Source organism: Ceratotherium simum, chromosome 8 (assembly GCF_057802395.1).
Source record: "Ceratotherium simum simum isolate JZ-2026a chromosome 8, ASM5780239v1, whole genome shotgun sequence".
NCBI classification, from domain to species: domain Eukaryota; kingdom Metazoa; phylum Chordata; class Mammalia; order Perissodactyla; family Rhinocerotidae; genus Ceratotherium; species Ceratotherium simum.
Genome location: NC_141907.1, coordinates 43,789,003 through 43,812,608, shown reverse-complemented (window position 1 = coordinate 43,812,608; position 23,606 = coordinate 43,789,003). Strand labels below are relative to the sequence as shown.

The window sequence follows — 23,606 nt, the reverse complement described above, 5'->3', positions numbered from 1 at the left end:
AACACATAGGCAAAAGTCCCAAATATTGAATGGTTGCATTCAAACACATTTCACTGCAATTCACAAAGCATCACTTTATTTTCATGTAAATAATAGTCACTGATGGAGGGAAAAAACAAAGTCAGGACTATCAATATTTGCTTAGAGAACCATTTTCATGGAACACTGATGAAGGAACACATTATACCTCTTCAGAGTGGCAGGGGACACAGGGACAAGCACACTAGATTGAAAGCATAAAAGCATATTCTCATAAGAACCAAGCAATCCTTGTTGTTGGAGGACCAAATGGAATCATCATTAATGTAAGTAGAATCAAAATTCACAATCTGTAAGTCCTTCTTAAGATATGCATGATTCAGCTTATTTACAGTTCGAGCAAAGGCATATTTAGAAGCACAACTATATGCTTCCAAACTGTACACTTTCTTGAAGTGCAGATCAAAAAATGGATTGTCCTAGAAGAGAAAGAGAGACATGATTTTGTTTGTAGCCAGGAAAGTAGCTAGATTTCCTGGATTCTCTCATATTCTCTTGCATATGCTTATTGATTATAAAGTATCAGTCTCAAATATATTTCTAAAATCTACAAATGAGCTTTCCAAAGCTACCTGCTCCAAACATATTGCTTCTAAAAAGAACAACAAGAAAGATTATTTTTGAAGCATCTGTGATTTTCCAATTATACAAATAAAACATGTCTCAGAATGTGCAGTTAACAAGTCTTCCCAGGGTAGCAAATTTGAGAGGATGGGTAGGGATGGAAGAAGAGAATGAACCCACTTACAGACCTCTGGAGGGAAGAAAAGCTTTCTTCTTTTCTCTACTAGAAGGTTGGTCCCTTGTGCTATTCCAACGGTAGAAGGGGGAAATACTTGCTGACTTTGAAGTTAATAGCAAGGAATGATCTTCAAAGTTAACAGCAAGGATCATTAAATCATTTGACTGAAACAGAAAGTTACTAAAGACTGCCTCTTTTTGGATTGCTCTAGGCTCTTGCTATACTCCTAGTGGAGATGTTTCAAGAAAAAGTGGACATCAAACCTGATCTAGGTCCTACGTGTAAAAATAATAATAATTGCTACTTTTACTAATGGCAGTAACAAAAATGCCTTGCATTTATAAAGTGCTTTTCAGTTTACAAAATGCTTTCACATTCATTCTCTGCCTAACTCCTAACTCTCCTTGAGGGCAGAGGTTTTGAATTATTTTTCTTTGTGTTCCTAGTGCTTATCTACAGCAACTACTAAGTTCTTAACAAATGTGTGTGGAACTTAGCTGAAGTAGTCCTATAAAAAGAGAAGTGGAGGTAAACATCACTCTAAATGACAAGGAGGCAGAGCAAGACCAACCAAACAAGAGTATTAATAATTCATTATCATGTAGTATGTAAACATTATATACAAACAACTTATGTATTTGCAATTTCTTTTTTTTTCTCTTTTTTCTTTTTGGTGAGGAAGATTGGCCCTGAGCCCATCTTCCTCTATTTTGTATGTGGGATGCCACCACAGCATGGCTTGATTCAATTTCTTTTTTAATTAGGAAAATTCTAGCAGAGGCAGGAAAAAGAACGTGAGTTTTGAAATTGGCAACTATTTTGAACCCCCGATGTAACCATGGGCAAAATACATATCTGATCTCACCCTCACTTTTCTCCTCATTTTAGATAGGGTTGCTATGAAGTTTACATGAGATTAATTACATAAATTGCCTAGTATGGAGCTTAATAAATGATAATTCCCTTTCCCAAATCTGCCCCCAAGGATTGTGGTACTGGTGTTAATACCACCTTGCTTTATACCATTAAAATTAAAAAAAAAAAATAATGCTTTTGAAAAAGAATGTACAAGGGTGATGAGATTTTAAGTGCAGTGTTCCCCTAGTGACACCTCGCAAATTTTTTCCTACCTGTTGTAATTGCAGCTTGAAAGACACTTCTGCAGAGAATCTCAATAAAAGGAAATCACACCCATTCCATCACCAGATACTAATCATGCTCCTTATATAGTTTCCTCACTGAAACATTTGCTCCTTCTCATGTAGAAAACATCCTCTATGCTTTTGAGATACTTGGAGAGGATTAATTTTTTCCTTTAGCCTAATAATTGAAGCCTGAGCATGCATGTACATAGACTACAAGTTCCTCCCTCCCTCCTTCCCTCTCGTCCTTCCTTCCTTTTCTTCCTTCCTTCCTCTCCTCTTCGTTCTCTCTTTCTTTCTTTCAAAAGAATCCTAGAACTAAAAAGGGATCTCACAGGTCATTCAGCAATCTCTTGTTTATAGCTGAGATAATACTTTCCAGAGAGGTGAAGCCCAGGTCACACAGGTAGGTATTGGCAGAGCCAGAGTAAGAACCAAGATTTCCATCAGCCCAACCCCATTTTTCGCTACATCATCCTCTCTCCTGTTGCACCATGTCAGTCTCCAGATACCCAGTCATTTTGATTTTTACTTTATAAATTGACTTCAATTTCAATTCCATTCCATTTTAAAGTTGACAACTTTCTGGCTCGACATTGCTCTATTTAAAACTGTATCATTGCTATTGAGAAAAATATAATAAATGCTGACTCCTGAGGATTAATTCCAAGACAGAGAAGTAGAAATTCCCAGAACAACTGGGATATTTTTACTTCAACCATAGAAAAGAATTTTTAAAAGAATTACTCTTTGGATATTATAGTTTTTCTTCTGGCCATTTAATATTTCAGGTCTTAAAGTGATGAGAAAAATAGAAATACTTGACTTCTCTTTTGTATCTAGTTCACTATCAAAGATAATGATCTTCATATGGGAAAGGGAAGAGTCAATGATGGAATGAAATTAAAGGCCAGAAAGGTGAGGAGAAAATAGAGCACAGCTAGCTGCTTCCAATGAATCTAAATTGACAGCCTTGATGAATACATCCCCAGGCACTGACCAAACTTGTAGAAAATAATTACGACATCAGTAGTATTTGAGAACTTGAGAAAAAAATAAGAAAAGTGGGCAAAAAGAAAAAGAGATGAGGATGATTAATTCATGAAACTACAGATTAGTGAACTTGATATTGATTTCTGATAAAATTCGATGTAGTATAGATATTTTACTAAGTATATAAAAGTATAAAGAAGGAAATAATAATTAAACAATTAGCAATCCTATCACACAGAGATAATTATTGTTAAAGTACTGATTTGTTTCATATATATATACACACATACATATACCTAAATGTATTTTTTTGTATTACAATTTAAGGTTCAGATTTCAATAATAGAATAGACCAAATATGCAAATTTGAGATAATATTATAGAAAGGTTTTGTATTTGGCTGACATTTAAAAAACTTACTAAATGGTAAACAATTGTGTTCTGAGGTATTCTTTTGGAAACATGATTTTTTAATGGCTGTGTAACATTCCAGCATATTGATATGCAATAATATATTTAACTATTTCCTAAGTGTTGAACATTCAGGTAAAATGTATTCAGAAAAATGCTATATGAGCACTTAGGAAAGAAAGCAATGAAATCCAGCATGCTTCTGTAACCATGGCCCTCTAGGGCCAGTTCAAACTGACTCCATCTTATCAACAAGCCAATAAAATTTGCAAAGTCACATAGCCAGAGCATGCACAGAGGACAAAATCTTGACCTGAAGTGACCCTGGAATGAAAGATTCTCCCCGGCACGAAACCAAAGGACCGGGACATGACCAGAACTTGAAAGTTGGACTCTTATCAGAAGCAAGGGGTCCGTTGTCTAGGAAAATCTGGTATTAAAACCCCTTCCACACCTTACCATAAATGTTTAAAACCTTATCATAAACGCTTAAAGCCAATCCAAATCAAAATCTTCCCTGCCAGTGTTTCCGCGTCCTCCCTAACCTCTTAAATTTTGCCCCAAATGCTGAATTGGGGAGACAGATCTGAGAGCTTATGCCTCCTGTCTCCTTGCAGATCAATCTCGCAATAAAGCCTTTTCTTTTCTTAAAAGCTGATGCCATAATAATTGGCTTTTTGTGTGTACTGGGCAGGAGAACCCCATTTTCTCAAAAGCTATTGCCATAATAATTGGCTTTTTATGTGCATCGGGCAGAAGAACCCCATTTTTGTGCAGTAACACTTTCACCAAGAAGTCATGCCAGACATCCCAGATTTTTAAAATAGGATTCCTAGATGATAAGTCAAGATAATAGCAGATAGCATATGTTAATTTTAGTAAATACCTTAAGGGCAAAATTTAGGTATTAACACTAGATAATTAATTAAGGCAGAATTAAGTGCTTATGTCTATTTAATTCTCCACTGTATCCTCAGAGCCTAGCAGGGCCTGGTATACCATAAATTCCCAATAAATGAATGAATATATGAATTTGTATAAATGTTAAACAACCAGTCCAAAGAAGGTAAATTAATAGATTTCTGGGTAAAGTCTAGCTCAACCACAAAATAGCTATGTGACCTTGGGCAAGCCAATTGATCTCTTTAAGTCTCATTTTCTTCATCTATAAATCAAGAGTAATAATAGAATTTAATTTATGGGGTTTTGTGATGATTGTGTGAAATTATATATATAGAAAGAACTTTGCGTGGTTCCTGCTACCTGGTAAGTTTACCACGTGTGAGATAGTAGCAGGTGGCAGTAATACTGGACGTAGTAATGATAACCTATCAATTACCTAGAGGTATGAACTTAGCCCTTCCTATTTCATCATGTTTATTATTGACTTGAATGAAGTTCTAAATGTTGTGCTCATTAAATCTGCATCATACTACAGTGAATATTAAAAAATCAAAATATTAGAAGATTTGGTAGATGGAAACAATAGGCCAAACTCCGACTATGGCATTTAGTAGGATTAAGAATAAATGAGCTTAAAATCTAATTCATCCAACAATAACACAAATATTTACCAAGGGCCTAGTATCTGTCGGGCAGAAGGCTATGATAAAAGATGAAAAGTCAGAGCCCTGGTTTTTTAGGAACTTTCCATCCAGAGGGGAGACAGAGTAAGCCAATAGTGGCAGTTTTTAGGATTATGGCTACAACACATTTACATCCACAATGCAATGTGGGGTTTGGGGGTAAGAAGACATGAGTAGGACTTTACCCCATGGGGAATCTGGGAATGGGGTGAGAGATGAAGGTGGTTGGGCATTCTAAGCCTAAAGAGTCAGTAGTTAAGCACTGTGGATGTATAAAATTTAAGGGAGAATGACCAGAGATAAAGGAGCCAGATCACCAAGGGCCTTTATTTAGATTTTATTCTGTGTAAGTGGAGGGTATGGCAGATCATGTTCAATGGCAATTCATGCACAAAAGAGCTGAGGTTTCAGTTAAGTGTTTAATAGAAAGAAGGAATCCATATCAAAGGAAATACCAACTAGTCACACTAATTCTAAAGTACTGTATTTAACCCAGAAGAGAGAAAACTTGAAGGAATATTATAATCGTCTTCAAATATTGGAAAGGCTGCTATGTAAAAGGGGGATTGAATTTGTTCTGGGTTGCTCCAAATGGCAAAACCAGGACTGATGGGTGGATGTTATAGTGAAGCAGATTTTGGTTAAACATAAGCAGGAAATTTAAAAATAAAGTATGGCAATACAGAAATGGAATGAACTTCCTCATGCAGTAATGAGTTCTCCATCAGTAGAAGAATTCAAGGAGAGACCGGGAAAACCACTTGTCAAGTGGTCAAGTGGAGAGATTGGAGTATACACACTTTCCCCCCTTTCAACTCCAAGGTTGTAGGATTTCCAAGAATTATCGATCCTTCTGGAGGATCAGGTGGCTAACTGAGAGTAACATTTGAAGATGATAAGAGAAGGAATCCCCAAAACTTACAGAAGAAATTGGGGTGGGGAGAGAATGGTGGCGGAAGCATCATCTATTTAAAGTTTCAGGATTGACTGGGAGATTGTGTTTAACCTGTTAAGAAGCCTTGGGAAAGATGCTTTTAAATTTAATAGACAAAATTCAAATCTAAACTCATAAAAACAGAACAAAGAAACCGGTAGATCATCCTGATAGATTAAACCGTACCACTTAAGAACAATATATCATCTTAACACAGTTCATGCCAAGAATATACAAAGTAGGATATTGAACATAAAGATCTCCAGCATATTGATCCCACATCTCCCTTACAAAACATAACACTTACGGTATCTGCTTCTTTTCCATCAATCATCTGCAGATCGTTCAAAGACCACTTTTTTGTTACTTCATATTTTTCCTCTAAACCTATTCTGTAGTGTTTCACCATAATTATTTTTACTTCTTCATTTTTGGTCACTGTAAGACAGAAAAACACTTAGTTTACATAAACTCTTAGAAGATGATAAATTATTCATTGTTATACTTTTCAGTATTTATGTATCTCCTTTTCATATAATGAGCTTGAACCTACATTATATGTGCACCCCAATTATGAGCCATGATCTATCTGAATCTTCATGAGGATGCCTCCAAATTTACTCAATGTGTTAACTTTATTTTTGCTACAGTTGTGGTTACATATTGCTACAGTAATGTCTGTCAGATAGAACATCTAGCTATGTGCTTTCAGCTACGAGCTTTGTGGTGGAGAATGGGGTTCAACTTGGGGCAGGAAATAAGAGGCTTAGCGTTAGCATGCAGTCAGTGCCAAAGTGTTTACCAGAACAAGTTGGAATTTTAATTTATGACAATATAAGAAAGTGAGGTCAGGAAAGTAAACAGTTCTGCTCACACAGCAACACGGTGTTGAAGAGTGACCATGCAAATACTACTGTGTACGCTTTCTTTTAAAGTTGCTGTGGGATGTGTGACATAGAAGGGCTTTCATCACAGCTACTGTTGACCTTTTTGGTATTGTTTGAGATTTTTAATCCTTTCTAGTGTGTCTGCAAAATTCTAGTATTCAAAATGTGCCTCTGAGACAAAAAGTTTTAGTGCTATATTTTGAATGATGTGGGAAAATCATTGCTTATTTTATGTGAACAAAATGAGGGAAACAATTTCCTGGCCTTAAAATCATTGTCTTTGGTCTCATATGAACACATCCAAAGAATCAACATTTGATGTTAGAGCTCCTGGATTGAAAATTTTCAATGAATTAATAAGGAAATATTTACTGAATATTCACTATTTGCCTGATAGAACTATTATAGATGCCACAGGGTACAAATATGAGACATGGTCCCTGCCCTCTAGAAACTTATGGTTTTGTTGAGGAAATAGGCTAACACACGAGTCACATAAAATATGTATTATAAAGGAATATACGTATATTATAAAGAGGTGGCAGGTGGCAAGTGAATGTCTTAAACTTTCTTCAAGATGGGTGATGTCACTTAGAGAGTTGTAAGCTAGTTCTGATTTCTAAGAGTGAGACTGGAATTTGTCTTTGGGGAAGACTCTCTTTTGGTTCTGGAAAGTACCACTTTGGCATGCCCTCCTAGTCCAGAAGATATAAGCAATATATTACAATATAATCATACTGAATAATAAGCAATGTGGAGCAGACTGTAGGTTCAACAGGAGTTCTGAGAAGGGAGAGGATTGGAAGTTAAGAAAGGAATTATGAAGAAATAGAATTTGAGATGGGGCTTTGAAATTAGTCCAGTTTGGAAAGGCAAGTATGATACTGAAGGCATTTCTAGATGCAGGACAGCATGAGGAAATGAATGGACAATAGAAGCTGAACGGCACCAGGGAGAATGAAAGAAAGTACACTGTATGGATTCGTTGGTGTTAGGATATGGTGGGCAATAGGATTAACTAGTTTGAGAAGGTGGTGAAATGTTTTCAGTGACAGACACCGCTGTGGACTTGTGATGTTTGGATCCCCCTCCTGGTGGGAGGGATGGGAGGCTGGCCCGGACAGTGAAGGCTACAGAATTGGAGCTGGTGAAGGGAGTAATTATCCTCTGAAGGTGCAGGTGATGCCAAAATTAAGGCGACCAGTTAAGCTTAAACGTTGATGATGGAGCTGAGTTCAGTCCCCTAGAGAAGGGAGTCTGAGCAGGTTGACAAATCTAAGAACAGGGCACTGTGTCAGGTGTTCAGTGAAAGCTCATATAGAAATATATATTCATTAAGTCTCCTCCCTCCTTGGACAGGAGTCTGATAAAATGGCACCCTATTAAAGAAGTATTTTTCTGGAAGCAGTGATGCACAGGATACATTGAAGAAGAAAAGAAAGAGGAACTGGAGGACCCTGGAAGAGGCAGTGCAGCTTAGTGGGCTCTGGTATTAGACAGTCTGGATTCAAATCATGACTACCTCTTACAGTGTGGTCTGAGTAAATTATGTAATATCTAGAGAGATTAAACCTCAGTTTTCTCATGTTGTAAAGTGGACATCAGAGTGAAACAAAATCATAGGGTGTAAAGATTAAAGTAGATAAACTATATAAATGACTTAGATAGTGCCTGGTTTATAGTAATTGTTAAAGTACTTCATTTTGTTTAAGAGGCTGCTGTAACCTAGGCATAGGATGTGGGCAATGGAAATAGAAGTGGAAAATCTAAGTAAGATTTCAAATGCGGCATTGACAACACTGGATGGAAATAACACTGGATAGAAACCAAAATAGGAAAGTATGGGGGGTGAGCTGGGTGGGTGGAATAATGAGTTTAGTTTTTGGCAACAGATGAGGTGTCCACAAGCTGTCTCAGAAGAGAAGGAGATGGCCTGTTATAGTTTAGGAATGGAGATATGGACTTGGGATTTTTCTGTGTGGATACAGTTATAAGATTAGGTTTATAGGGAAAAGAGAAGAGGTGTGAGATGAGACAGAATGGAGAAGAAAGAGGTGCCAGCAGAGAGGTCGGAGAAGGGGCCATCAGAAAAGAGACAAGTTCAACAGTGCAATGCTATAGAAATCAAGAAGACAGACAATTTCAAAGATTTGGAGACAATCCCATGAAGTCATTTTGTTGGGTAAAGCAGAGTTCAGTCCTGGCACTGAATCTGACTTGGGGAAGATCATTGATTTCTTTCCTGAGGGCAGTTTCTCTAGAATGATGAGGGCAGAAGATAGCTTGTAGAGGACTCCTTCATGCACTAACTAATACTGAGTGCATACTCTGCCAGTTCCTGGGTCAGGTAGGATTAAAAAAAGAAATAGCAAGAGAGACTAAAGGCTGTGATTTAGACCACATATTCCAAGAGTTTGGAAGAGGAGAGACTGCATATTTTGGGGACAGAGGGAGTGATTGAGGGGTGTGTTCTGGGGAGGAACTAGAGCAGAAGATCTTAACCTGGGGTCAATAAACTGGCTCAGAGTCTATGAGCCTCCTGAAATTGTGTGCAAAAGTTGGTAGCTTTCTGACCATGTACACAGCCCTAAAAAAGTCCGTCTCCGCCAGTCTAGATGTTAGCTTTGGGAAGAGGAAGGGATTAGATGAGAAGCCATTAGGCTGGTGTGCTGAAGTGGAGGCATAGTTGATTCTGTCATACTTACTAAGGACAAGATCTTGGAGGCAGTTCTTTCCACTAGGAATCAGTCGTGTTGGTCCAGACAAAGACTGTACCTTAGAGGACAATGTTCTTCTGGTTAGCTGTCTCACTAGCTACTTAGGGGGTGGGAGAGAATGGGGATGGAGAGATATGGAAATAACTGGGTACTGTAGGAAGATGTAATTTGAACCAAAGTCCACTGCCTCATTTACATGTTATGATAACCAGCTAATTCACTGTAGGCCCACTGGTTCATTTCATTAATTTGATAAATATTTGAGTGCCCCTTTTGCATAAAGCCCTGTGCTAGCCATTGAAAAAATGAATTCCCATAAGACACCATTCCTTCTCTCACTGAGATTACAGGTAGAGGGGGCTTCAGAAAGAAAACTTATGATCACAGACCAGTGAATGAGGCAGGACAGGGTAAACAGGAACATGGACTGGGGAACAGCTTCATCTGACCAGGCGTCGGAAAGAGCTTCCTGAAGGAGTTGTACAGGGCAGTGGTAGTTAGCAGAATGAAGAAGGTAGTAAAGGGAGTTCTGGAACAGCATGTGTACAAAACCATGAAATACTTGACACTTCTGAGTCATTACAAGTATCTGGAACTGTTGAAATGAAGTGTGAGATAGGAAGCAGGTTGGGCAGGAGCTAAAAAAAGTCTAGAATGCTAGGCTAAGGAGTTCAGATGTTATCCTGAAAGCTATGTGGAGGAAGGGGGTTGGGAGGGAGAGTTGTCACTGATGGATTTTAAGTGAATAGACAGGTTGAGCTTTAATTTTTAGAAAGTTTGCTTGAGCAGTTCCATAAATGATTGGTTGGGGTTAGGGGGCTGGGGGTGGATGGAGAAAGAGATGGTTAGAAGGTAGGATCTACCAGTTATCAAGTTTTCTTGTATTAATGGTCACTGTCCCACTAACACCAAACTAAGAAAATTAAAAAGCATGCTTTAAAAGTTAACTTTTTGATACAATGATGTAGCACAGAGACAGTACAGCCTCCTTAATTTGGTGAAATAGCCTCCTCTGGAGCCAAGGAGGCTCCAAGAACTGTCTTTAGCCAAGAGCCAAAGAAGTCTACTCAGGCTGGAGTGGGCCCAATCCCTGATTTCCATGCTTGAGCTCTGCTGCCAGCTAAAATTAAATGGCCACATCCACATTAATGCAGTGAAAGTGGAAACTTATCACATTGTCTTAAAACAGAAATGTGTTTATAGAGTCAAAATGTTAGAGAGTTGGTTTCAGTAACATCAGAGGTTCCATTATGTAATTTTTATTTAGTAATATCTATAGACCCAGGGAATTTCAGAATGAACCTGCTCCAGTTTTAATATTTTAGTTAGCATTTTCAGAATTACAATCTTAACTTCATGCCAACTATTTATTTTCATTTTTAATTTCAAAATAAACATTGTCATTAAGAACGGCCTCTATTACCATGGTAAAACAGTCACTATTATTCATGAGGCTAAATGGAAAGAAGATTGGCCAATTGAACCAATACAATTTGGCAGAATATAGGAAAAACAGTAACTCACCAGTAAGCTGCACAGAAATGCTTTAAATAAATAAACGACTGTTACTTTACGATCCTAGTGTTATACAATTGTTTTCGTCATTGAGATTAAATGATAGGAAAAAATTACCGTGAGATAGCAAAGATAAGAAGCCGCAGCGAAAATGTTACAGTGTATCGATGTCTTGGAGTTGTTAAGACTATTATTGATTCATCAAAAAAGTAATTTTCAAATAATACTTTTCTAGAAATATTTTTATAAAGTCAAATTTTGGGTACCCTATACTGGGTACTACAGATTGAATGCTTGTGTCCCCCAAAAATTCATATGCTGAAATCCTAACCCCCAAGATGATGGTATTAGGAGGAGGGGCCTTTGGGAGGCGATTATGTCATGAGGGCAGAGTCTTCGTGAATGGGATTAGTGCTCTCACGAAAAGACCCCAGAAAAAAAAAAGAAAAGAAAAGACCGCAGAGAGATCCCTTGCCCCTCCTGCCACGCCAGGTTACAGGGAGAAGACGGCTGTCTATGAGGAAGTAGGTCCTCACCAGACACCAATCTGCCACGCTATGATCTTGGACTTCCCAGCCTCCAGAACTGCTTATGAGAAATAAATGTTTGTTGTTTAAAAGGCCATCCAGTCACTGGTATTTAGTTTCTTTTTCTTGTTAACCTACTCTTATTTAACACTCTCATTGTTCACATTCTTATTGTAAATGATCTGACAAACTTCGATTCTCTGGTTCACAGAGAATAAGTTCCATTCCAGCATCAAAGTGTAACATGCATGGAGAATTTATGTATATTATTTTTGTAATTCTAGCAAATGCCGTTTATTTTCAAATTAATATCTACAAATGGAAAATGTTTTTCTAAATATCTGAGAATATTTAAAAATAATCTGTATCTGAAAATGTATACAATTTTTATTGATAAAATATATAATGTATAAATTCTTCATTATACGTTATACATACTGGGGCCGGCCAGTGGCTTAGTGGTTAAGTGCGCGCGCTCCACTACTGGCGGCCCGGGTTCGGATCCCGGGTGCGCACCGACGCACTGCTTGTCCGGCCATGCTGAGGCCGCGTCCCACATACAGCAACTAGAAGGATGTGCAACTATGACATACAACTATCTACTGGGGCTTTGGGGAAAAAAAAGGAGGAGGATTGGCAATAGATGTTAGCTCAGGGCCGGTCTTCCTCAGCAAAAAGAGGAGGATTAGCATGGATGTTAGCTCAGGGCTGATCTTCCTCACACACACACACACACAAAATATATATATATTATACATACTTATATATGTTTACTGTATATTTTATTTTTATTACAAATATTTATTTACAATATTTACTATTTATACATATATATTTTGGCATGTTTTCACAGTAAATATATTTTAAAAATATAACCCTACCTTTTATTTTATTTATTTGGAATATAATTTATCCTGTTTGGTTTTTTCCTTGTTAGGATTTAACAGGACAGCACTATGTGCAGATGTAGGTGTTATTATTTCCATTTCAGAGGTGTCAGTACTGAGGCCAGAGAGGTTAATTGTCTTGCCCCAAATTTCACAGCTGGCAGGTAGGCAGAGCAGAGCCAGGTTTCATACCCGTCTGTCTGATTCCAAGCATTCCAAAAGTCCATTCCACCATGCCCTGCTACTTCCCATTCAATTTTGGCTAATGCTTCACATGTTATTTCAAGTCCTTCAGAATTTCTTTAATTCATTTGCACTCTCATCATTGCACAAGTGACTTATCCCTTTTTAGTGCCTGTACATAATCGAGCTCTTCCCTCCTTCAGAAGAAGAGGCTGCTTTTAACTGCCACTGATAATGATGTTCTAGACTGGGGAGGCTAATTCCTAGGAGAAATGACCATGCAAACTCTGGGGTGGGAGGAGACTGAGGTGCCAGGAAATCCCCAGTGTAAATGCTAGCAAACTACAGAGAGGGAGATTGTGTTTGTGACATCTGATTTTTGACATCAACCAGGTAAATCATCAAGATAACAGTAAACCACAACCATCTGATTGTGAGACTCCTGCAAAAGAGACTCTGATCAGATAAATAGAAAGTTTAACTTATTTAAACATATCTTCTTTAATGTGAAAAATGCATGATGGAATTTGATTATTCTAGACCTGAGATTCTCACAAATTTAGAACTACTGTAGGATATAAAGATTGTAGGATATAAAGAGGAAATCATAACTATGTGTCTCTCTACTAGTTGAAGGTGGCCAGCATGCAAAATCTGGAGTTACCTGCCTCCACAACTGTGATATGACCTGTTTGATTCATATCAATGGAAATTTTCTGAGTAAAACATGGTCAAAGATTTAGGACCATCAAGCCTCACATTGACTTTATTTTAAATTACTGTTCTGTCTACATGTATTTGAAATGGTCATAAAGAAGTGTTACCTTTGGGGAAAGTGCTCTCAAATCGATGGATGTGATATAGAGGAGAGTTGTGAAAAATTAGTGAACTAATATGACTTATAATGTTAACTTTTATCTGGAATATCACAATATTACCTTCTCTTCCTTATCTCGGAGAGAAACTTATTTTTTCCTTGCTTCTTACGTGATAGAATCATTGAATTTTACTGTTGAAAATGATCACCTACTTTACTTGGTCATTTTTCAGATAAGAAAATGGAACCTTAAAGAAATTGACTTTGCACGTGTTAACAATGAATTCTAGTTAAAAGGGTTCATGTCATTTATGAAAAAAGACAACAGGTGACCCCAGCCTGCAGTGTTTTTCTCGGTATTTGAGGATACCAGAAAAAAAAAATCATATCCATTTCCAAAAATTTAGTTCTACGAGACTTTTTTTTTCATGCCAGATAGAACAAGTTTAGTTAATTATATAGTGGGAGGGAGGTATTAAGATGTATTTGGTAAATTAGGTATATACATTACTGTGATTATTTTGTTGTTGATAAGTTTTTCTTTAAAATTACTTGAATACTCATGTTACATGATGAGTAATTAGCTTTATAGAGTAGGATCACAATAGGTATAAAATTATTATTATTTTTTTTTTGTGAGGAGGACTAGCCCTGAGCTAACATCCGATGCCAACCCTCCGCTTTTTTTTTTTGCTTGAGAAAGATTGGCCCTGGGCTAACATCCATGCCCATCTTCCTGTACTTTATATGGGACGCCGCCACAGCATGGCTTAACAAGCGGTGCATTGGTGTACGCCCAGGATCCAAACCCCGGCTGCCAGCAGTGGAGTACGTGCACTTAACTGCTACACCATGGGGCCGGCCCTCACAATAGGTAGAAAATTATTAAATGTTAATGTTGAAATAAGCATTTTTTCTAATATATTGTCAAAATACTTTAAGATATAGTGATTTGATGGTTAGAATATAATACAGTTTCTAAAATTATTTCATTTAACCGTTTTCCATAATTTGATTTCTTTTTTTTTCCTAGGCCAATTAAGTTTCTTACCTTGCTGATATGCCAAGTCCCCACATTTTGTATTTACATAGCAAAATATGCTAGGTAAAGTATTAAATATTAGTATTCTTATTATTAAGTAGATATTCCTATACTTAGGAATTATAGAAGTTTAAAGATTTCTTAGCACTTTCTTTAAAGATGTTCTACTTTCCTTATAGAACTCCCTCTTGACAACTTTAGAAAGTCTTTCTAAGCCAATTATCAGGAAGGGAATTACAAGTTGTTTTTTGAAAATGCTGAGGTGTGTGCCTTAAAAGGAAAGTCCACAATGAATATTTAGAGTTTCTAAGCTCTTTCCTCCTACGTATTAGCAGGCATAGATTGGGAAAAGGGAATGCTGTATATTAAATTCAATAATGGCACAAGCATTTCTGTCTAAATTCAGCACAAAAACTACAAGTTAGGCAAATCATAACTGATGCAAAAGCCTATTCATACCTTTAGACAATTTTCGTGAATTTTAAAAACATGACAGAAAATCTTTATTTTAGTTCAATAGTTTAAAGAGCATCCCCTTATCCTTAAAGTTCCATCTTCATGAACTAATTTTTGCCATTAAAGTTTTGTTTCTGTGAACATACTTCCTATAAGAGAATTTTTAAAAGATCATTTCTCTTTTCAAAATAAACTACCAGGAAGTCTAAATAAGCCCTGGGAAGAAAATCTAAGGTCTTTTTTGTTTCCTAGCGTGAAAAGGGAGACTGGCTGGAAATAGAGCCGTATAACTCAATTCTCCAATGTATTTAAAAATATACAGAGAGCTCTCTGTTGAATTTTTTAAAATGAGCTTTTACACAATAAAATCGCATGCCATGCAAGTGAATTAAATAAAAGATTGGAGACAAAATAATCAAACCAGGAAAAGTACGTACCCAGTTTCACTTCTGAACAATTAACCGAAATATTCTTAGACAATATTTTTTTCTGTCCTCCATTTTAGCACTTAAAAAAAAAATCTGTAGAAGCCAAATTCTTAAACTTAGCATAGTTAAGCTCTGTTGCAGGAGGATACACGGGCTGTTATTGTATAGGAAAATAAATACAAGAAAATGTCCCTCTATCACTCAAGCATCTCGGCGTTATTTACATTTTGAAATGATAACAGAAAGAACAGATTACCTGACACACAGAGGTAATACCTGTCCTGGACCGAGAACTCTATTTCAATAAACTCGTACAGATTCTGTGAGAGTGGCTTAAACAGTTTCTTCTCCAAGTCCTCCTTTACCAATGATGACATTTCCTCCAGTTCCACTTGGCCTGATATCTGGGTTCAAGCTCACCCTTGCTCTCCTTGTGCTCCCTAGATTTCTTGTTCTGGTTTGCAGCTGCTTGGTGAGTCCTGCCCTCCTCCCAGCCCTCACTCTCTTAACTTCTCATCCTAGGCAGACCCAGGCACCCGAGTGCACTCAGCGCGGTCAGACCCCTCACTGCGGTATCTACCCAGTGGCAGCAGCGGCAGCAACAGCCAGAATACAGCAGCAGCACTAGCCAGTCTTCAGCATCCAAGCTCAAGTATGCTGCTCTCTGGAGCTCTCCTGTGGTTTGTTGATGGGGAACATATTTATGAACACCAGCAGATAGACTTGTGGAGTCCCCTGGTTATTCTAGTCTGGTAGCCTTTTCCCCTTTCACATCGCTCTGCGGAGGAAGACCACTACTTCGGCTTGATTCCATTATATAAATCAGCTGTCTGGCTCTATTGATTGGGATCATCTTCCATTAAGAACTTTGCTGTCATCGGCAGGAGAAAAAGCATCAGTGCTTGCTCCTGACACTTCCGACAAGTTTTCTCTTTCCCTCCTTTCTTTCCTCTCCTGCAATTCATTCAGACCTTTGCTTCCATGAGAGTCAGCACCAATTCCTGGGTCCAAATTATTTTTAAAACGGGCTCACTTTAGTATTATTTATTTCTTCATCACAAAGAAAAGTTTACTATGTACCTACTGGGGCAGAGCATTATATTTGTTTCTTGGGAAGGTGAATTTCCTATCCTCAAGGAGCTTATAGTCTAAGAGAGATGAGCACACCAAATAATTATCATAAATGTTTAAAAGTGATAAATAGCGCAAAAGAGAAGGGAACATAGAAAAGATATTTATACTGGAAAGTATCAGAGCAAGTGCTATGGGAGAAGATCTGGGGCTTGAAGAATGAGAGAAAAGTATGGAGGTGGAGGAGGAGGAGCATATACTGCGGAAGGAACATTGTGAGCTGAAGCCTTGCCTCAGTAAAGCAGAGAGCGTTTCAGAGGACAGGAAATAGTCCAGTTTTCCTAAGTTGTAGCGTGTGTGAAGGTAAAAGATAAAGCTGGAAAGATGGATTGGGGCCAGATCATGAAGGGCCTTGAATGCCAGATTAATTCTTTGGACTTTATTTTGTAAAAGTAGAGATCCAATGAAAATTTGGGGGCATTCATTCATTCAACAAATATTTTTCTAGGGCTGACTCTGTGCCAGACTGTATTCTAGGAACTGGGAATATGGGAAATGGAAAAAATAAGCCAATTCCTTGCTCTTGTGGAGCTTAGTGGGGTAGATGGAAAATAAAGAAACAAATAAAGCAGGGTCCATTCGGGGGAAACTCAGCAAGTAACAGAATACATGACATAAAGTTGTAAGTAGGAAAGACTTTAATCAATCTCTTGTTATAAGAGTCTGCAAGTAGGTGGTCCCAGAGTTAGCTCGGGACTTACAGATGAGGGCCCCAAGTGCTTTCCATTCTTCTGATCCTCCATCCTCAGATGTTGGCTTTCTGTCCTCAGGCTGCTGTTGTTCAGTTCCAAAGACAGAAAGAAAGAGGAGGGCGGTGGTGGTGGCTCTTCTTGAGTTCTCTTTTTGTTGGAAGCAAACTCTTTCCCAGAAACCAGCCACCAGACTTCCCTTTACATCTCGGTGGCCATAACTGTGTCACTCGGCCATCCCTAGGAAAGCAAGTGTTTGTCATTTTTGGTTCCTATCATGGGAAGGGGATTTTCTAACAAGGAAGAAGGGGGTGGGAAGGACTGTAAGCAGGCAACCATAGTGTCTTCCATGGCTGCTCTACAGAAAAATAAATGGCTAGGCTGAATTGTGGGGTCCTGGGTGAGACATTTGCCTCTCTAAGCCTCAGTTTCCTTATTTGAAGAATGATCTTCAGTGTCTTTTCCTACTTTAATATTCTGCTATTCTTGTGTGATTCCAGGAGTCTATTAAAATAATTTGGGTAAGAGGACCAGAGAACTAGGACTATGCTTTTGGATATGGAAATAGAGGAGAGGGGATGAAATAAGATGTGTTTGGATAGTAAAATCAATAAGCTGTGGTACCTAATTGGATGTGAAAGGTAAAAGGTGGGGTCACTATGACACAAGTACTTCCTGCTTCCCCCTAGAGAATGAGTAAATGGGCTCACATCACAGGAGGTAGGTTGTCAGAGAAGAAACTATTTCCAGCTTTTACATGTGAAAAATTATTTCCTGGACTTTTTAGTTTTCACATGGAGAAAAAAAAACCACTATGACAATCAGAGCAACTCACCAACAATATTATAATTGAAATTTAATTAGATATTTATTTATGTGATTCTTTGTATTATGTTTTTCTCCTCTGCTAGACTGTAGCTGTCATGAGGGCAGGAACCATGTTTTTCCTACTTGCCATACGTCCAGGATAGATGGTGTGCAGTAGCTAGCACATCCTAGGCATTCTTGCACTCATTTATTCACTCAATTTATTCATACATATTTACTAAAAGAATAAGTGAATCATGGGGCTGGCCTGGTGGCATAGCGGTTAAGTGTGCGCACTCAGCTGTGGTGGCCCTGGGTTCGCAGGTTCGGATCCCGGGCGCGCACCGATGCACCGTTTGTCAAGTCATACTGTGGCAGCGTCCCATATAAAGTAGAGGAAGATGGGCATGGATGTTAGCCCAGGGCCAATCGTCCTTGGCAAAAAGAGGAGGATTGGCATTGGATGTTAGCTCAGGGCTAATCTTCCTCACAAAAAAGAAAAAAAAAATAAGTGAATCAAAGAATCTTGTAATGACAAATTATTTTTGTGTGTAGCTGATTGTGCAGTTATATATCCTTCCAGCTGGAGTGTACAGTTCTTAGTCTTACTAATCATTTATCCTGTATCAATATCCATTTGCTTTTGTTGCCATGAATGCACGGTCTTCAGTTGTGAGAGTCTCAAATGCACTTCTGGAGGAAATTCTACGACTTTCTCTGGAAGTTCTTAAGAAAAGAGTGGCCATGTATTCCAGTATGGTCTTAAGTAACGTTGAAATTAGAGGCTCAGTAACTACCATAGTGACCTCTTGGTTCCAAAATGAAATGTTTGCTAAGTGTGTTCAGAAATGAGTTGCCAATTGGTTTGAATATTTTTATAGTATCAATTTGATTGACAGTCATAGGGGAAAAGTCATGTTAAAATGCTAAATGCTAATAAATGTCTTCCTTAAGGTTCTAAACTAGTACTATAAGAATAATCTATCAAAACATTATTTAAGTTATAAAGGATCAAAGGATTCAATCTTAAAAGAAGTGCAAATGAAAATTCATTAAAAGTGGAAGTAAGAAAAATCTTTACAGACTCTAATTTCTTTGTTTGTTCATTAAGAGGAATACAGTACTAAACCTTTGGAAACCAACATTAACAGAAGAGGTTATAGAAAAATAACAAATAGATTCAAAAAACATTCATTATGATATTTAATAGAGCTATTAAAACATTGTTTCCTCATAGCCAAAGATTATTCTAGTCTGTAGATTTATTTTCTGAAATGCTATAGAATTGTCAATGGAGATGATGAGGAAATCATCAAAAAAATGGCATTTTTCTGGAAACAGTTATTTTTAAAACTTCAACATCCCCCAAATGTTTTTCCTACAGGGAAAGAATTTTTAACATCTACTGTTTCACTAATAAGGCCCGGCTAGTCCACCATCCTGGGTCAAGTAATGAAGCTTGTACCTGTGTAGATATAGCCCAACTAGTATACAGTGAGGCAAACTACTCAGAAGAAAAGACCTCCTTGCATATAAAACTCATAGATTAGTTAACCTTTGTGTTCACTGAGGAACTAGAGCCTGGATTCTAAAAGACCCACAACTAGAGGAGTGAACTATAATTTCTAAGTCTATAAATAGTCCAAATATATTTTATTCTTACTGATTTGTTTTTCAGAGACTGAGGAACTATTTTTCTTCTAATTTTCAGTTTTGGAATCTTGCTTTAATCACTTCCCAACCTAGTCTTTAAAAATTTTGCATTCTTTTGCAGCCACGGGATTATTTTTATCTGCTTAAGTAATCTGGAAGTGTCCTACCTGCCCATAAGTAACAGGATAATAATTTGTGAAAATGATAATAAAGTTCTCCCCTTTGCACATTCACAAATTATAAGAATGGTAGGTTTACACAGAGCTCAGAGCTAAGGCAGTTAATTGGTCTTCTGTAGTTACAGAGCTGTCCTGGTTGAGAGTTTGTTGAACCAAAGTTCTGCTCTTCTCAGGGCCACTCTGTAGGCTCATGAGGAGGTAGTGGCAGACACTGCAAATAGAGACTGGGCCCCAACTCTGTGTCATCTTTCAGACCCACATCCCAAAGCCCTTTTCCTTAAGCAAAAGGCTGTGGTTGGGTATGCCCTCACATCACTAAGTCCTGGAGTGGCCTCCAGGAGAGGAGGGAAAATACTATTTATCAGCACTAATCAATGGCAGGCTCTCTGTGTTGGCTTTTGAAATACACGTTGTTTAACTTAATCTTCCAACAAAGCTAAGAGGGAGATACATGATTGTCCCCATTTTCCCTGTGAGGAAACAGAGTATTCTGTGGAAACATGGTAGCCCTCCTTCAACTCGACAAAGAATAGAGTGCATTTCTGTCCCATATATATTTCTTCTACCTTTGGTAATAATGTCTTTAGTAATAACGTGTTGCTGTGACTAAATCTTCTTCATTAATAGAATTATGAACTTGATACTTTTTTATGTGTAATTATATACCTGATTGAAAAATGCCAGTTCTATGTTGTATTTCTTAAACTTTTATCTGTAGGAATCAGGACAATGCTGGTATCAAAATATTTAATCTTTTTTACACACACAAAATTCTATTACTGTATCATATCATATTTTACTTAATCCAGGAAATATTTGTGCTTTAATCGAAGTACTTCCTTGGTAATTCTAGTTTAGGAACATTTTGTGTGTGTGTATATGTGTGTGAGTGTGTGCAATGGACTGAATGTCTATGTCTCCCCAAGTTTGTGTTTAAACCCTAACCCCCAATGTAATGGTATTAGGAGGCGAGGCCTTTGAGAGGTGATGACGTTATGAGAGTGGAGAGCTCACAAATAGGATTAGTGTCCTTATAAAAGAGACCCTAGAGAACTCCCTTGCTCCTTCCGTGAGGGGGACACAGGGGAAAGAACCAGGAAGCAGGTCCTCACCAGACACCGAATCTGCTGGTGCCTTGATCTTGGACTTCCCAGCCTCCAGAACTATGAGAAATAAACGTTGTTTAAGCCATCCAGTTGATGGTATTCTGCTATAGCAGCCCGAACGGACTAAGACAGTGTGTGTATATGTGTGTGTGCACGCCCACTTTGGTGATTTAGGATAAATTCCAAATGCATGTACTCTGTGAGGTGTTTTCCTCTTGTTTCCATTTTTCTTCTGGTTGTGGATACTCCATATCGTCCCATAAGTCTGACCGTTGTGCAAGTCCTTTCCCAGAAAGGAAAAGAAATGCAGTTCCTTCTTTTTGTGCCTGCTCTCCCCTGATGTTCTAACATTCACCGATGAGGACTTGCTGAGATACTGGATCTCCCAGACTTCAGTTTATCACTAATATTGCAGAATGTGTCACAACTGGATGGCTTCAGTGGTTCACAGTCAGTGCCAGAGTCCTCATTAAGAAAGGGTTTCTCTGACTCAGCCAGAGATGAAGTGCATTTCTTGCTCAGAATGTTCTAGTGTCATTTTAAAACATTAGACATACAGAGGCAGTTTCCTTTTAAAAGTGAAAAAGAATAAATTCTAAAAGTACTCTATGGAAAAATATTCTTTTGGCAAAATATATACACAAATCCATTTTCAGGGAATATTTTGTCTTTTTATACAATTTTACCAATATTTAAAGAAAGATGATGAAGAAAAGATTTGTATTTTCTTTGGTATGCTATAGAATAACATCAAGAACAAGTTTTTGTTTGTTTTATTTGGTTCCATGGAATACATGATTTGGGTTCGTAAAGAAGCTACTTCGATGTCAAAATATAGTGAAAATAAAATTATTTCTATAGAATGGTCTCTTTTGTGGGTGCTAAATATATATAGCAGTTAGATGTTTTCAAACAAGTTTTTTTCTTATTTTGGAGATGAGGATTTCAAATTAGTTAATGGAGAGAAAGTCACATTACTTGATATCCAACTGATAATAGCCAATTCATAATAAGCACTAATAGTCATATAGTGCTTACTATGTGCCAGGAGCTGTTCTAAGAGCTTTACAGATGTTGGCTTATTTAACCTTCCTGACAATCCTGCAAGGTAGGTATTATTGTTATGCAAATTTTACATAGAAGTAAACTTTGGCACAAGTTACCAGTTATTCCCCCAATGTCACATTGTAGTGGAGCTGGATTTGAATGCAGGCGGTCTTGCTCTACAATTTGTGCTCTGAACCACCAGGCCATACTGCCTTGTTCCAATTTGACCCCGAGTAGTATTTAAAAACTTTGCTACAAAGTTGTAGACATATTTCTTAGGACATTTAATCTGTAAGTAAAGGTACCGTTGTCATGTCTCAACCTTTTTTCCAACTGTGTTTTTATTTTTAGACCTTTCAATTCTGCTTGTGTCCACAAAGTTGCCAGGAGTTCAGGACTAGTAAGGATGAGCTCCTTTCATAGTAGTGGCTTAATAAACATCTCTTAAATGAAGGAAAATGCAGTACAAAGAAAAGCTTTAATTTTCCCTTTCCTATACTAACAACCCCAAATGGAACCAGATGTTTTAAGGTTGATATACAACATACAAAAGGTATCCATTGTTTTTCTTTGTCTGGTACTCTTTACTTTCTTTCTTTCTTTTCTTTTTTTTTTTTGCTGAGGAAGATTCGCCCTGAGCTAACATCTGTTGCCATTTTCCTCTTTTTGTATGTGAGCCACTGCCACAGCGTGGCCACTGACAGACAAGTGGTATAGGTTTGTGCCTGGGAACTGAAACTGTGCTGCCAAAGCAGAGTGTGCTGAACTTAACCACTAGGTTGCTGGAGCCGGCCCACTCTTTCGTTTCTTGTGGTAGAAGAATCCATCTTTTCTGTGGAGAAGCCCTTCTATGTGTAGGGGTGGGGCTGCTGCCCCTGCCATTTGCTTGACCACACCACAGGCATGAGCACGTGACCCTGGCCTGGTCTTAGTTAATGAGTCCTCCTTCCCCTGGTCACAGTGATTGGTTCAGGGCTGTGCATATAATCCAGGCAGGATGGTGCCTAACCTATTGTCTCTCAGCTCCAAATCCACCCTTCTTTGCATTGCTTTGTGATCTTGAAGTTGGGCCCTGTAAAATTTTTCTTTACCTGCTAGTAGAATGTTAAACTTCATCAATAGAGAGCTATAGAGTGGCCCTCCAGGGCAGTAGGAGCAGGAAGATACTTCCCTTCCAGCTTCTGGTCCTCCATTTTTGTTATTATTTAGGTTGGGAGCCTCACAGATGCGCAGGAGAGTTCTACTCTACCCTCAGGCCACACTCTCCCTATCAGCAGCCATCCATACCTTCTGGCAACAGTTGACTGCTTCTACAGACCAGTTGCAACCTGTCTATACCCTACCATGATGGCAAGCTGCTTCTATGGACTGGCCCTGGCCAGTGCCCTATGGCAAGTTTCTTTACCAGCAGCAGGCTTCTGATTCCTGTGTTAGCCATACCCCCTTCAAAGAGGCCTGAATCGAATCCTTGATAGGGAGAGGGCTCCTTTAGTCCTTAGTCTTTTATTGTTCACTCATCTTTAGTCTAAAGACAGTACCTGCTGTTTTGTTCCCTGTTCAAATAATCAGGGTGGTTTCTGTCTCCATACTGTTATAAAGGTCTCTGAAATTCTACATAGAGATTCTGGAAAAAAAAGATGGTTTCTCTCTCCTTACTGGATCAAGAACTGTAAATATAAGATAAGCTG

At 38.1% G+C, this 23,606-nt stretch overlaps 1 protein-coding gene across 1 annotated transcript; it reads right to left on the bottom strand.

Annotated features, from left to right (window-relative positions):
* Positions 1-191: 191 nt before the first annotated feature.
* Positions 192-15,683, bottom strand: EXOC1L (exocyst complex component 1 like). The gene is made up of 3 exons (XM_004419076.3): positions 15,563-15,683; positions 6,155-6,285; positions 192-458 (listed from the first exon to the last, which is right to left on the bottom strand). The coding sequence occupies exons 1-3, from the start codon at positions 15,681-15,683 to the stop codon at positions 192-194; spliced, it is 519 nt and encodes a 172-aa protein (XP_004419133.1).
* Between the last annotated feature and the right edge of the window lie 7,923 nt (positions 15,684-23,606).